The 15,992-nt window shown below is 41.3% G+C and overlaps 1 protein-coding gene across 3 annotated transcripts in view; it reads left to right on the top strand.

Moving 5' to 3' along the window:
* The window catches only part of dmxl1 (Dmx-like 1), a 74,097-nt gene that overhangs the window by 19,213 nt on the left and 38,892 nt on the right, over positions 1 to 15,992 (top strand). For all 3 annotated transcript variants that reach the window (XM_062998907.1, XM_062998906.1, XM_062998905.1), the window contains exons 11-21: positions 906 to 1,094; positions 4,205 to 4,452; positions 4,642 to 5,308; positions 5,420 to 5,541; positions 5,636 to 5,725; positions 7,059 to 7,161; positions 7,252 to 7,371; positions 7,457 to 7,660; positions 10,440 to 12,080; positions 12,169 to 12,279; positions 13,703 to 13,872. In XM_062998907.1, the coding sequence (XP_062854977.1) occupies positions 906 to 1,094; positions 4,205 to 4,452; positions 4,642 to 5,308; positions 5,420 to 5,541; positions 5,636 to 5,725; positions 7,059 to 7,161; positions 7,252 to 7,371; positions 7,457 to 7,660; positions 10,440 to 12,080; positions 12,169 to 12,279; positions 13,703 to 13,872 (3,665 nt within the window). The remainder of the gene's footprint in view (positions 1 to 905; positions 1,095 to 4,204; positions 4,453 to 4,641; positions 5,309 to 5,419; positions 5,542 to 5,635; positions 5,726 to 7,058; positions 7,162 to 7,251; positions 7,372 to 7,456; positions 7,661 to 10,439; positions 12,081 to 12,168; positions 12,280 to 13,702; positions 13,873 to 15,992) is intronic.

Below are 15,992 nucleotides of genomic sequence, written 5' to 3'. Positions count from 1 at the left end.
AATTTAGCAGTCACTTTTCAGTCGCAATTTCATGGAATTACCCGGTGAATTTATAGTGACAGCATCATTTATTTAAAAATGCATCAGCACCGTATGTTGTGCACCCCTGCCCTAATCTATACAAAGTCTGTGAATTCTTTTGAAGTAACATATCGACCCTCACTTTGACTTTTTAAAAATGAAACCTTGTATTCAGCCATGATAACATCCATAGCAACTGACATGGAGTTAAGAATCGATCAAACAAATAAACAGGCAAAATATTAGGACCATCAAAAAATGTGCATGGTAATGCCTGTTTCATAACAGTTGTGCATGTGAGTCAGGAATATATTACATTCTGGCCTGATGGTAGTTACTCATAGTACGTGTTGAATGCATCAGATATGATCAGCATAAAGACCTGTGTGACTCAGTATGGCCAGATGACTGGGTTGACGTTTCTCGGAAACAAGAATTAGCCTGGACACTATGACTTGCCTATGACTACGCAGCCACATACACAGAAGGGTTTGATGCACTGTGTGTTGGGATACATTTACCCCATCACCATTACTTAAATTATCTGCAATTTAAGCCACAATAGCCTTTCTGTTGGTCCGTACCACTGTGTCTGTATCCCACCTTAAACCACTGTTGGTGGGTACAGACCATGGCTACTTGTGAGCAGAATTAAATAAACATCTGAACTACAAGTAACCACCATCAGCACAATATTTAATATATTTCTAATGGTAACATGCACAACTCTTAAAGGCATTGCCCTGCATATCTTTCAGCATAATGTTTTGGCTCATCAGTGTACCTAAGCAAACATGGAGCAGTTTGCAGAAACCTTTTAAATGTGGACTAAAAGTGATTTCTCTATGCTACATGAAGTTTTGAAAATATATTTTTTAATTCAGATATTCCTCTGCTGCCGTCCATCTCATCTCTGAGCGGTTCAGACAAGGAAGAGTCGGGCGGGGTCTTCACTGTGCACTGGCTTAACAACAAAGAGCTGCACCTGACTCTCACCATGGAGGTGTTCCTTCAGCAGCTCAGAAGCAGTTTGGAGCAACAGAGCCCACCACTGGCCAACCATGCCGATGATGGTTAGTTTACAATTACAGTTTTCATGAGTGGTTATATGTTGTTGCACGTGCAGTCTGGGTCTGCAGTAATGTGGCAAACATTACATGGTGATATTACAACATTTATGCTGATCCAAACAGTAAATGTATTTTGTTTTTCCAAAGAATCTACGTATATGTGAGTAATACGCTGGTGTGATTCTATAATGAGTAATAATGCTGGTGCATTATCAATATTCTAATGAATTACAACAGTTTAAACAATACACTTGTTATGCAGGCCATTGCATGTATTGTCAGCTGTGCTTTTTAGTGCAGAAAGCCCAAACTGAAACTTACTACTTTTGGGTGCATTATGTAAGAAGTAAGAGGCATAAGAACTGAAACCATAGACATATTTTGGTGAAAAATAATCTAATCTAGATCTAGGATTCACTATGGAAAGAAGGCATGTTGGCAGAGGCATTGTGATGCTCTGGTCCATTTTCTGCAGAGAAGCCTTGGGTTTAGGGCTTCCGCAATGGGTCGACCTAATCGATGACGTTGGCGCTAAAAATGCGTCTACGTCAATGTTTTAAATCGATGCATCGTTATTAAAACCATGTTTATAAATGATCATTTTTAATTTCTACAACGTCTCCATTCATATAACCGTTCATATGATTTCCCTCAGCACTACTTGCTGCGTACTACACAGCAGCACTGGCGTGATGTTGCACGTCTATATTGTTTCATTAAGCTTCTTAATCGTGAGATCTTGGAATACCGTATTTTCTAGTGAATTCAGTTTAGGGCGCCTTCACGCATTTTTGCGGTTGCCGCAGCGCTCAAAGCGCAAAAAGCTTCTCATGTGAATGCACCATAACGCTTACCACTTATCACTTAGAATTTGAAGTAAGTTTTGAGCGAATGTATAGGTTTGAATCTGAGCTCATTCTGTCGTTACTGTACTTTGGACTTAATGAGACGTGCCTACCTCTAACTGTTTTATTTCTGTTATAAGTGTAAGCACTTTGCTTTGTGTACGGAATGCCATAAACACATTTTACACTTTGTTCAATATGGAGCACTTGAGAATGTGATAATATGGACATAAACCCTGTTTGGTGCCATATTATTACACCTTACAGTTTGTTGTTTAAATAAAAGAATGTTAAATGAGATTCTAAATTACATTTTTTGGAGGAAAATTAATCATTTAGATTAATCGACTAATCTGTAAAATAGTCTATAGATTAAACAGTAGAAAAGTAGTCATTAGTGGCAGCCCTACTTGGGTTCTGGCATTTATCTGGATGTTACTCTGACATGTACCACCCAGAGCCGTAGAGAGAGAGAGTTGCGACACTCCTTGTTCTCGCCGCTATGCGGTTACGTGGTTCATGTAACCCTCCAATAGTTCCAAAAAGACCCGGCGCTGTCATGTTCTCATATGGGACAGGCAGCAGTAAATGACATATTAGACAGTAAATAATAAACATTTGTTCAATTTCTGGGTATTTTCAACTGGCTTTACATGTACTGCATCTGCTTTAATGTCAGTTTGGTATATGAAGTGAAAGATTGATGTTTATAATGACTTGTTTATAGGTCGTTCTTGTTAACACACAGTACATTATATTAGCATACATTACATAATGTGATATCATTAAGTTTTTTACATGAACTATAATCTCCCTTCAATTTCCTGAGGATTCATAATAATAATGATTTTGGCTAAACACTAAGTCATGTGGCTGGATTCATAAGGTTTATCTGCACTGAATGAACAGATTCATAAACACACTACCATACCAAAAACATTATAGTGAGGGTACATGACATAGCATTCATTCATGTCTTATTTCATGAGGGATTAATCATTGATTCCTTTATGTAATACATTAAGGAATTCATTATGAATATGCACAAGTTCATTTTGTCTAATGTAAGTGGTGGACAAGGTACACAAACCATGTAGTTGAGTTAAAGTAGAGATATCCAAGGTAAAATAAGTAAAAGTACTAAAGTATTTACGTTCAAATGTACTTAAGTATGAAAGTAAAAGTAGCATGATTTATTATGGCTCTAATGTTTTATTATCATTTCTCTAACAAGACTCTTGATTAATCAACTAATTTTAGGTGAAAAGACTCTAGTGTCATTAATTAAGCTTAACTGACTAAGCTAAATTGGGTTGTACCTATTAATTAAGATAAACGTGTAACATTTAGTGCTGAGCAAATGCTAAACAACAACAGTATTAAGTATATTAATGACATCAAATGTATTATTTTTTTAAAACAAAACAACATACAGCTAAAAATGCTTGCTAAGTAGTGGAAATGAATGGGGCTCTATGGGTTGTTTGGAACTTTTGAGCAGCCCACGATGCGGAAGCTGCGCAGAAAATATGTCCCGCACCCTTTAAAACGGTTCCCTATGGGAGTGTCGCCACTCTGTTCTCTCTACCGCTCTGGTACCACCTACCTAAACATTGTTGCAGACCAGATACACCCCTATATGGCTACAGTATTCCATAATGGTAGTGACCTTTATCAGCAGGATAATGTGACCTGCTACACTGCAAAATTTGTACAGGAACGGTTTAAGCAACAGGACAAAGAGTTCAAGGTGTTCACTTGCCCTCCAAATTCACCAGATCTCAATTCTATCAAGCGTCTGTGGGACATGCTGAACAAACAAGTCTGATCCATTAAGGCCCCACATCACAACTTCTGGGACTTAAAGGATCTCCTGCTGACGTCTTGGTGCCAGATACCACAGGACACATTTAGTGGTCTTGTAGAGTCAAGGATTCAACAAGTCTGCTGTTTTGGCAGCACAAGCTGGACCTACACAATATTGTAGGGCAGTGGTAGCTCAGCGGTTAGGAAACTTGACTAGTAATCCAAAGGTTGCCGGTTCAAGCTCCATCACGGGCAAGTTGGAACTGTTGGGCCCTTGAGCAAGGCTCTCAAACCTCAATTGCCCAAATTGCATTCAACAATAATTGTAAGTCACTTTGGATAAAAGCGTCTGCTAAATGCCAAAAATGTAATTAGGCAGGTGGTTTTAATGTTATGTTAGGTTAGTCTGTGTTGCTGTCCATTACATTTGTTATTAAAACATATCTAATTGTGATTTTACAGAGTATGACGAGGATGGCAATGTCATTGGCTCCGACAGCAGAAAAGAAGAAAGCAGCCCAGATGAGACTTCCATTCCAGATGAGACTCTCCCAGCAGCTGCAGTGGAGCACAAAGTGGAGGTGTTACTGGGTGACTGGAACAGGGGGGCGGACATGCTCTTTAGCATTCACCCCATGGATGGCTCTCTGCTAGTGTGGCATGTTGACTGGCTGGATGAATATCAGCCAGGAATGTTCCGTCAGGCTCAGGTAGGGTATATTTATTAACATAAAAAATTCTCATTTAGTAACAGCTGCAGGAATCATACAATATATGACCAAAATATGACAACACGCCTTTTATACCCATAAATACACCCATTGCTAACCTGTGTATATGATCAATTATAAGTTATAAAGACTGTTTGTTGTAATTGAACACTGTCGTTCTTCTCACAGGTGTCCTTTGCATCCCGAATCCCTGTTGCCTTTCCCAACGACGACGCCAACTCCCTGAGCCGCAGCGTGGTGATGTACGCCTGTAACAAAAATGTGGATCTGGCCATCCAACACGGTCGGCAGCGCCCCCCAGGGCTACCCCGCTCCTCCTCGGTTCTGATCGGCCTGGGCCAGGGAAAGCCGTGCCCGAACGGTCTGCGCCTGAGCATCTTCACACCCAACGTGCTTATGATCTCCAAGCATGTCGACGGCTCTCTCAACCAGTGGTCAGTCAGCTTCGCAGAGGGCTCAGCCTTCTCAACAGTGCTCAGCGTCTCGCACAAGTCGCGGTACTGCGGCCATCGCTTCCACCTCAACGATCTGGCGTGCCACTCCGTGCTACCCCTGCTGCTTACCACGTCTCACCACAACGCCCTGGCAGGTGGCCCTGTGAGCACGTCCTCACCAGGCCTAGTCTCCTCAGGTCAAAGGAATCGCATCTCTCTAGGTGGTGATCCTCAAGACCCGAATGCGGTTTACAGTGAGCTGATTCTGTGGAGAGTGGACCCGGTCGGTCCCCTCTCTTTTTCCGGGGGTGTGTCTGAGCTAGCCAGAATCAACTCGCTGCATACCTCAGCCTTCTCTAATGTCGCCTGGCTTCCAACTCTCATCCCCAGCAACTGCCTGGGTAAGGATATTATCTCCTTTTTTATTGCCTTGTTCTGTTTTTATCTCTATGCCGACTGTACAGAGTGAATCTGACTGGACGTGTGTAACGCCTACATTTTGTCTCCAAAAGGGGTTTATGGAAACTCACCAAGTGCCTGCTTTGTAGCGAGTGATGGCAATTCCTTAAGGTTATATCAGGCGGTTATTGAAGCCAAGAAATTGCTGAGTGAGCTCTCAAATCCTGAAATATCGGTAACGTTTTCTTTTTTTTTTTTTTTATCATTTGGTCTTTTCATAGATCTGGTTATTTCTGAATAACTGAAATGCTTTATTTGGTTTTTTACAGAAATATGTAGGAGAAGTGTTTAACATCATAAGTCAGCAGTCTACCGCAAGGCCAGGTTGCATCATTGAGCTTGATGCCATCACTGACTTTGTAAGTATATGCCTTCACATTTGCATCTTTGTTAAGGCTTTAAAATTAACTAAACCTACAAACTTTCACAAAAACAAAAGGACCACCTCCAAAAATGTGCGCTTGGTGGGTAGCGCTGTTGCCCTACAGAAAGAATGTCGTGGGTTTGATTCCCAGGTGGACTGTCTGGTTCCTTTCTGTGTGGAGTTTGCATGTTCTCCCCATTTCTGCATGGGTTTCCTCCCGGAAGCTCCGGTTTCCTCCCACAGTCCAAAGACGTGCAAGTGAGGTGAATTGGAGATTCAAAATTGCCCATTACTGTGCTTGATATTGAACTTGAACTAATAAATCTTGGAACCAGTACCTACCTGTTCTGTCATGAATGTAACCAGTGTGTAAAACATGACGTTAAAATCACATGGGCTGATGCTAGTTACTCAAAGTCCATGTGTTATGCAGCAGATATGATCGGCATACCTGAGTACTCACCAAAAATGGCCCAATGAGGGACGAGCCACAAGGGCAGCCAAGACCTACTGATGCCAAATAATTTGAATTCTATGGTGTCTTTGTCTGGACCAAAAGAAGTGCTGTTGTGGCTCAAATTGCAGATTATTGTAATACTGGTAATAAGGTGCATGTGTCACAAGACACAGTGCATCGAACCCTTGTGTTTGGGGTTGCATAGTCACAGACCAGTCAAAGTGCCAATGCTAACTCCTTCCACAATGGACACACATCAATACTATGGATAGTTGGGCATGTGTGCATTACATGCCCATGGAAGAAATGGCACCAGGATGGACTGTTGGACAAGCCATCTTGCAATGTCCAGGCATTGAAGGACCTGCTGATGATTTCCTGATACCAGATACCACAGGCCTGTTTAAAAGGTCTTGTGGAGACGGCTTAGTAGGTCAGAGCTGTTTTTGCAACGTTTTGGCTTATCAGTGTGTGTAAACACTGGCCCATGACCTAATTTTCTCAGGCACAGATTACTCCTTGAGCACTAGGCTTTATAGTAAAATCTCCTCTGGGTTTTCTACATTTTTGGATGCCGTTCCTCTCAGCTTAAAGCTTTGGAGCTTCTGTTTATGGGCAGGTGAGTTATGTTTAAAACATTTTACCATCAAGTCAGGTGATAAGCAAATACTGTCCACTGAAAAGCTTAAGCTTATCTGTCCTTAAGCTTTTGCTCATTTCATCGTCCAAACTTTATACCCAGAGCAACATTAGACAACATTAGTTGGGAAATGTTTGGTTGATGGTGTATATTTGCAGTTTAAATCTTCTGTGCACACATGCATGATCCTAATCAAATATTTGCCGGGACTTCATGCTAACACTTCCACAGCACGGGAAGGAGACCCAACTGTTACATGTGTTTGAAGAGGACCTGATCTTGGGGAATGAGAGAAAAGAAGACTGCTTACAGGATGTTCAGCCTGCTGAGAATGGTAGGGTGCTTCTTATTTAGCAAAATCTGAACTTTGTCGGCTTTCGGTGAAAATTCTCCTGTAATGTCACTGTCCATGTTCTTTGTTAAGGTTTTAGCCTGGCGTTATTTACAGCACGCTTCTTTCTGGTGGTGGTGGAGTTTACCCGGAGCAGAAGATCAATCCTGCACATGTGGCATCTCCAACTGGAAGCAGTTCCTGCTACTAAAGGTACGTATCTAGTTGCTCAATGACCATAATTAAATATTTTAATTCTAGATTTTTTTGGGTTGCTTATGTGTATTTCTGCTTTCAGATGAGACCTCGACACCACCTCATGACACCATCTCCTCTCCTGTCAGCAACTCGCACAACGAGTCCCCATCAGCCCAACGATCACAGCTTAGCAGGTCCAATCTGCAGAGTGCTTGTCGCCTCACTGTGACCAACAAGAGGGTTTTTAGTCAGGAGCTAAACCTTCCAAATGGAGTCGAGGTTTTAAATGCAACACCAGCAGCAGGTGCCCTCTTATACTTACTGACTCTGTTTCAAAAATAATAAAACCTAACCATGAATTATCTTGCTGTTAATAATTGCACTATTTGTATTAGCTGACGTCAGAAGCCTTTTAGTAATTCACAGTCTGCTCACTGTTTGTGTCTTGTGTTCATGTTCACGATTGTCAGTTACTACCCCAGAATAGGTCATTTTAAACTATTAAAATAGTTGCTTAAGTTGCTATTTCAAAAGGCTTAAGGATCATACTAAGATTCCACATTATGTGATTTAGGACGCAGCCTGAATTTGCAGCCACGTTACCAGGTCAGCAGCTAATGTCAAGATCCTAAATTGTAGGGGGTATAAATAAGTAGAATTGTCATTGTCAATTCACATTATTACATTCAACAATTCATCCTACTTAGGGTTGGTCCTGCACTGGACAGGGTGCAAGTCTATCACAGAGCATACTAGGGATGTAACGATACACTCTACCCATGATGCGATGCGATTCACGATACTGGGTTCACGATACCACGATTTTTTCCCAATTTTTTAAACAAAATTAAATTGAAGACAAATTATTTTATTTCTGAGGTAGGTACAAACGATGCAAAACAATGCTGCACATTTCCCTTTTAGTGTAAAGAAAAAACTAAAATGAAATAAATTCCACATTAAATAAATAAATGAATAATACAAATAAAGAAAGTATCCTCACAGGAATACATTTGGCTGGCAAAATTCCAAACCTGGCAACCCTGTAGTGACGTCAACCAGGCGAGGTGAATAGCGTCAGTGCCCTCTGCTGTTTAAAGTGAATATCGATTCTTTATACATGTAAACCGATTTGAATCGTTACACATGTGAATCGATTTTTAACTGTCTTGTGGTGCATCGTTACATCCCTAGAGCATACTTATTAACACGTTTAAGTGACAACAGCTTTCCAAAGTACACGTGTCCATGAGTACTTCAGCCCATGTGGCTGTATTTATCACAGTAGCATGAAGGTTGATGGTCACAGTAGCTTGATGGTCACGCATATTTACTAGTAATTTCTGTACTTGTTCTACATGGACTGAAATTTCTCCAGATTTTCTGAATTTTTTTACAATAATATGTGTAGATAGTGAATAAATTAATAATTAGCAACCTTGCATTGAGAAATGTTCTTTTTGAACTGAGTGATAATTATCTCATGATGTTTAAAACATAGAGGTGAGCCACGACCCATAGTTGCTTGCATCCTTTGAGCCTTTGGTTGATCCTCCTTTTATACCCAGTCATGATGCCCTCACCTGTTACCAATTCACTTGCTTATTGAGGAATCCCATGTTTTGGAGTGTGTTTCAGGCATTACATTCTAAATGTGTTAATATTTACTAGGGCTAGCTCGATACCACTTTTTTATGTCTGATACCGATACTGCAAATTGAGTATCTGCCGATACCGATACCAATCCAATACAGTCATTTCTTCTCTCAAATAACTAAGCAGTAATAATAAATGTCTCAATGCACTAAATAACAATGCTCAGACTGTGTAACAAATATTGTAAATGAATAAATACAGAACCTACATCACACTTATGCAGAACTGCTGTTTTTATTTAACTTTTACACACAGAACATTTAGCAGCATTTTTGGTTTGTTTAACAGCACCGTACAAACATTTAAAATACAATTTAAACTTTATCTGTATTTAACAAATAAATTATAATTTCAATTTAATCCAGTCTACATTCAGATCTACACCTTGAAGAGGCAGCAAAAAAAAAAAAAAAAAAAAAAAAATATATATATATATATATATATATTCACCTGTATATAAAAAAAAAAAAAAAAAAAAATATTCATAAACGATAAAAATGAAACTATTAAATAATAAAAAATAAACAAATGTTCGTATCTTGTCCCGGCTTGGAGGATTTTTTTTGAGAACCTCACATCCTCAACGATTAATCCATCAGTGTTATGAAATAAAACAAACTACACCGTTTCCCGTTTAGCCACAGATGTCCTCTTCAAAATCCAGCAGGGTTTAATAATCTAAAAACGTGACAGAACTTTAACGGAAAATCTCAACCAAGCACTGTCAATTCTAATTGGTCCATCGCGTTTGATTGACATCCACATCTTCCAGTTGTACAGTAGACACGCCGTAAAACAGTGTTTTTAGATGTGGCAGTAGTAGATGATTTTTTAAAATGCTAAAAGTTTAAGTAGATCAGTGTGTTTTAATTTCTGAATGGCCTTATTTACATAGTTTTTTACATTAAGTGTTATTTACATTAAGCAACAGTATCGGATCGGATTACATGTTTTTTTCCTTCCGATGTCCGATCCAGTGATTTGGGCCTATAGCCAGCCCTAATACATACAAACAACAATGAAGTCGATCAGTAAAAACATTGGAAATCTTTTCTTTCTACTTTTGTCAGCTAAATAAACAAATCAAGAGACTTAACAAACCACAGATTCTTTTTATTTCACTTTACAAATCGTCCCATCTTTACTGGAAATTGGGTTTGCAGTATTATCACAACTAAGCATCTGTAAGAGGCTTTTAAATTAAAATGTATTATTTTAAACTCAATAGGGCTTTAACGTTACACACGAATGGATATTGCAAGTGGATATTGATCCAGCATTTCAGGCCAGAATTGAACTGGTGCACCACTATTAAGTAACAGTAGACTTAAGTCCTTATTGATTAACCGAGCGCTCTTCAGCCATTAATTTTGCATGAAACTGTGCTTTAGCTAAATTAAATTTCTCTTTCTTTGTATCGTTTGCAGGTCACTTGAGCTCATCATCGTTGCAGCCAGCTGGACTGGCTCCATATCTTTTTGCCACATCTTGTTCAGATGGGACAGTGAGGTTCTGGAGCTGTAAAGGAATCTCTGACGACGACGGTACTCCTGTCACTTCTGATTACGTGTGGGAAGAATGGCCTTTGCTAGTGGAAGAAGGTTTAGCCAGTAGCAGCGCAGTAAGCATTCCAGGCCAGCCAGTGGCCATCAGCTGCTGCCACACAAGCCAGGTAGCTGTAGCATACAAGGACGCAAAACCTAAGGGACTTGGAATCGAGCCCTGCATTCATGTAAGCATATTTCAGTGTGAGTCCACAGGAGGGTCACGGTGGATTCTAGAGCAGAATCTTAAATTAAATGGCGTGAGTAGTTTAACTAACAGTGGTTCAGAAAAACACCTGATTGTGCCAAGCATCCAGGAGGGTTTAGTGGTTGCTGGTGATTGTCTGGGCACCCGGTGTAAAAATGTAGTTCATCTGGACTGGGTTTCCAGAGAAGATGGTTCTCACATATTAACTGTAGGTCTTGGCTCCAAGCTGTACATGTATGGCTCGCTCTCTGGAAAACCTCCAGATTTGAGCCTGTCCGACTCTAGCAGGGAACGCTGCTCTTCACGGCTTGTTTTGCTCCGTGTAGTGGACTTGGTATCTTCTGTTGAAGGCTGCCTGCCCATTCCAGTCTCTCTATCCTGGGTAAGGGATGGCATTCTAGTGGTGGGGATGGAATGTGAGATGCACGTGTACTCCCAATGGCAGCCAAAAGCGCTGGCCAAATCAACACTGACCACGTGGGATACTAACAGTGGCAGCACAAACTCGCTTATCACAGCACTGAAGCAAGAAGGGTCAAGTCTTCAGCCTCTGAAAAAGACTATTACCCGGTCAGTGACCAGCCTGGCCCAGAAGCTTAGTGGTAAGAGGACTATGTATGATCTTCCAGCTGAGATGGAGGACAGTGGTTTATTTGAGGCAGCACATCACCTCTTCCCTACCCTCCCTCAGTATCATCCAGTGCAGCTTTTGGAGCTAATGGACCTGGGCAAAGTCAGACGGGCTAAAGCTATCCTGTCTCATCTGGTCAAATGCATAGCTGGGGAGATTGTGGCTATGAAGGAGACCTCTGAGAGCCCGGAACGCCGTCTGCGATCCCTCACTATTAGCGCCAGTGGCAGCACCGCCAGGGATCCCAAAATGTTCACCAAGACCGGGAGCTCAGACTACACAGAGATCGACTCCATCCCACCGCTGCCTCTGTACGCTCTGCTTGCTGCTGATGAGGAGACAGCCCCCAGCACCAGAGACAAAGCTCCCAGTGTGAGCGGGGACAGCGGTCACGGATCCAGCCGGGCAGATACTTATGATGAGCTCTTCCAGGCCACCACTGTGAGTTTGGATGACTTGGATCCTCTAGACAGTAAGGAAGAGGATGCTAACGCTACAGTCGTCGATCTGTCAAAATACAGCCCCACTTTCTTTGGACCAGAGCATGCGCAGGTTCTGTCTCGACACCTGCTCCATTCGAGCCTGCCAGGCCTGACGCGAATGGAGCAGATGTCCCTGATGGCCCTGGCTGACACAATTGCCTCCACCAGCACAGACACTGGAGAAAGTCAGGGAAAAAGTCAAGGTCAGTCAGGAGCTTTGCTTAATTAATAATCGTCTCCTTCTCCAAGACCTTTTCATTAATGTTAATCAAATGTTTTGATTAAAATCAGGTGGAGAGACGCTGGATGAATGTGGCTTGAAGTTCTTGCTGGCTGTTCGTTTGCACACTTTCCTGCTAACATCACTACCTCCTGCACATCGAGCACAGCTACTTTGTCAAGGTATGCAATAAAAAAGGGCCAGCCATTACCCCTACTTGCCCACCTGCAGATATTTTCACCCATATTACTTTGCAGGAATTGCTAATGTGCTCTTCTGATTCAAGTTCACTGATGTTATGAGTAGGGTGTCCAGATTTTAGCTATGGCAAAACCAGACATGTCTACACAAAAACCAAAGAAACTGGCAACTTTATTTACTAGGACCATTCAGCTAGTGCTTGATCCCTTTTAATGTTTGGTTTTTAAGCTTTATCATTTATACACAGATAAGGCATAACATTATGACCACCTTCCTAACTGACTGGTCTGCAGCTATGCAGCACCATACGTAACAAACTGTGATGCACTGTGTATTCTGACACCTTTCTATCAGAACCAGTATTAACTTCTTCAGCAATTTGAGCTACAGCAGCTCGTCTGTTGCATCGGACCACACGGGCCAGCCTTCGCTCCCCACGTGCATCAGTGAGCCTTGGCCGCCCATGACCCTGTCCCAGTCGTCTAGCCATCACAATTTGGCCCTCGTCAAACTCACTCAAATCCTTACGCTCGCCCATTTTTCCTGCTTTTAACACGTCAGCTCTGAGGATGAAATGTTCACTTGCTGCCTAATATATCCCACCCACTAACAGGTGCCGTGATGAAGAGATAATCAGTGTTATTCACTTCACCTGTCAGTGGTCATAATGTTATGCCTGTTCGGTGTACATACCATACAGGGCGGCACGGTGGCTTGGTGGGTAGCACTGTCGTCTCACAGCAAGAAGGTCCTGGGTCCGATTTCCAGGTGGAGCGGTCCGGGTCCTTTCTCTGTGGAGTTTGCATGTTCTCCCTGTGTCTGAGTAGGTTTCCTCCCACAGTCCAAAGACGTGCAAGTGAGGTGAACTGGAGGTACAAAATTGTCCATGACTGTGGTTAATATTGAACTTGAACTACCTGTCCTGTCATGAATGTAACCAAAGTGTGTAAAACTTGACATTAAAATCCTAATAAAATAAATACTTTGCCGGGGTTGCTAATAGGATCTGCTGACTCAAGTTTATTGCTGATCATTGGCTATTATGAGTAGGGTGGGCAGATTTTAGTCATGGCAACAACATCAAGAGACCTGGCAACCCGATTCACTATGATCATTATGACCAGCTAGAGCATGAATTCATTTTTCGTTATGTGTCAAAAGAATAATAAAGCACATCATTTCACTGTACCATTATACTTTACTCCTGTTGGTTCTCAGTTTTTGCTTTTCCCTCTGTTGCTGAACATTGGTGGCGTACTATAACAAAAAAGGACATTAGACCGCTTTGCAGCATTGCTTTGCTTTCAGTGTAAGATATTGGTAAAAAAACAAAAAAATTACAAGATTAATCTCGTACAATCTTGAATCTTTCTGAGGAGTGTTTATATTCTTTCTGGCCTCCAGGACTGTCTACGTGCCATTATGCCTGGGCATTTCATTCTGAAGCTGAGGAAGAACTGTTGAGCATGCTGCCTTGTATGCAGAAAGTGGATTCCACCTGGCCTGAGCTCAGGGCCATGGGTGTGGGCTGGTGGCTAAGAAGCACCAATAAGCTTCGCAGGTGCATTGAAAAGGTTGGTCAGAACTAATGTTTTTCTAATGGACAATATATTCAAAGCAGAGAAGCTTCATTTACACTGTGTTTTAACTTTATTAACTATTTTGTACCATTAAAAAAATTTTTATCAGGTGTTTTACTGTATATAGTTGTAAAAACACTTTCTGAGTTCATGAGATCCGGTCTGCTTTTTTGTCATTGTAATGGATTTTAATCACAATCTGCCTGAACGATTGTTATCTGTCTGTGTCTGTTAAGCACATAGATATGTGGTTTGTTAGTGCACATAACATTGATAAGTTGCACATTTGCGAATGCACCATTAATGCTGAATGGTACGCACATTTAAAGCAGCGTTTTGCCATTTAGATTACATATTTTTCAGGTGGGCGGCACGGTGGCTCAGTGGGTAGCACTGTCGCCTCACAGCAAGAAGGTCCTGGGTTCAATCCCCAGGTGGGGCGGTCCGGGTCTCTTCTGTGTGGTTTGCACGTTCTCACCATGTCCACGTGGGTTTGCTCCAGGAGCTCTGGTTTCCTCCCACAGTGCATAAGTGAGGTCAATTGGAGATACAAAATTGTCCATAACTGTGTTCGATATAACCTTGTGAACTGATGAATCTTGTGTAATGAGTGACTACCGTTCCTGTCATGAATGTAACCAAAAAGTGTAAAACATGACGTTAAAATCCTAATAAACAAACAAACATATTTTTCAGGGATGCCAATTTGCTTCAACAATTTAAGAGCAAGCCACATTCTGTCGTGTTACAACAGTATGGCTTTGTAGTTAAGAAGTGCAGGTGCTAGATTAGCCTGCCTGTAATCCAAACCTGTCGTCCTTTGAAAATGTGATGTCATTGTATTGTACACCTGTATATGTGTATATGACAAATAAAGTATATAAAAAATAAAAAAAATGGGACAGTGGTAGCTTAGTGGGTAGAGCTTTGGGCTATCAACCGGAAGATTGGCGGTTCAAATCCAGGCTCTGCTATGCAGCCACTGTTGGGTCCTTGAGCAAGGCCCTTAACCCTCTCTGCTCCAGGGGCGCCATGCGATCCCAAACAAGCTGGGATATGCGAAGAAAGAATTTCATTGTACTGTACACCTGTATATGTATATATGACAAAGTATATTATTAAAAAAAAGTTGTAAAGACATTAGGCGTCAACAAAAATAAACAACAATAATTATGAACACTACTATCAAGATCAGTGTAGCAGTGTCTACTGACCATTTATCCACTGATTTACTAGATTAATAGCCCCGTTTTAGCAATCATAAAGACCTACGCATAGGAAACATAACTAAATTAATAAAACATAAATACTTACTTACTTATTACTTATACAATTACACAATTACTTATAATATGAACTCTAAACAGAACAGTGTTTATTTTTTAGCTACTAAATTGCCAACTAAGTGAGGTTCCTTATTATAATTTCTTTGTTTACTTTATGCGAGTTAAGGGCGGCACGGTGGCTTTGTGGGTAGCACCGTCACCTCACAGCAAGAAGATCCTGGGTTTGATTCTCAGGTGGAGCAGTCCAGGTCCTTTCTGTGTGGAGTTTTTGAGTTTCCTGTGGGAGCTCTGGTTTCCTCCCACAGTGAACTGAACATACAGAAATGTCCATGACTGTGGTTGACATTAATGCCTAGTTCACACTACACGATTTTTGCCCTGAATTTTGCTCGCCGACTTGTCGGCACTAGATTTGCCGGCTCTGTGTTGCTCGATGATCGAAACTCGGCTCTCGATCGCCATGTGTGAACTACTCAACAACTGAAAGAATATATCAACTGAAGAAATATATCTAGCATGTCAAATATCTGGATATGAGTCGCCCAACTGGCAATGAGTGCTGTGTCGAACAGCCAGTGAGTATGCAAGATACGGTGTGAGGAGAAACGCAGGGGAGGAGTGTAAACAGGTGGGACAGGGACATAATATAGTTTAGGTCAGAATACATCAGCGCACACACACGTTTTACAGTATTTCTGACCTTATCGGTCTCTACAAAACACCAACGTTACATTGCAAAAATATTTATTAATTTTCAACTCACTGCAGAACAGACAATCCCTGCTGGCCACGTAGCCCAATCCACTCAGATTCATTTATTTTTTCTCC

Source organism: Trichomycterus rosablanca, chromosome 7 (assembly GCF_030014385.1).
Source record: "Trichomycterus rosablanca isolate fTriRos1 chromosome 7, fTriRos1.hap1, whole genome shotgun sequence".
Lineage (NCBI taxonomy): Eukaryota > Metazoa > Chordata > Actinopteri > Siluriformes > Trichomycteridae > Trichomycterus > Trichomycterus rosablanca.
This window is presented reverse-complemented; position numbering and strand designations above follow the sequence as displayed.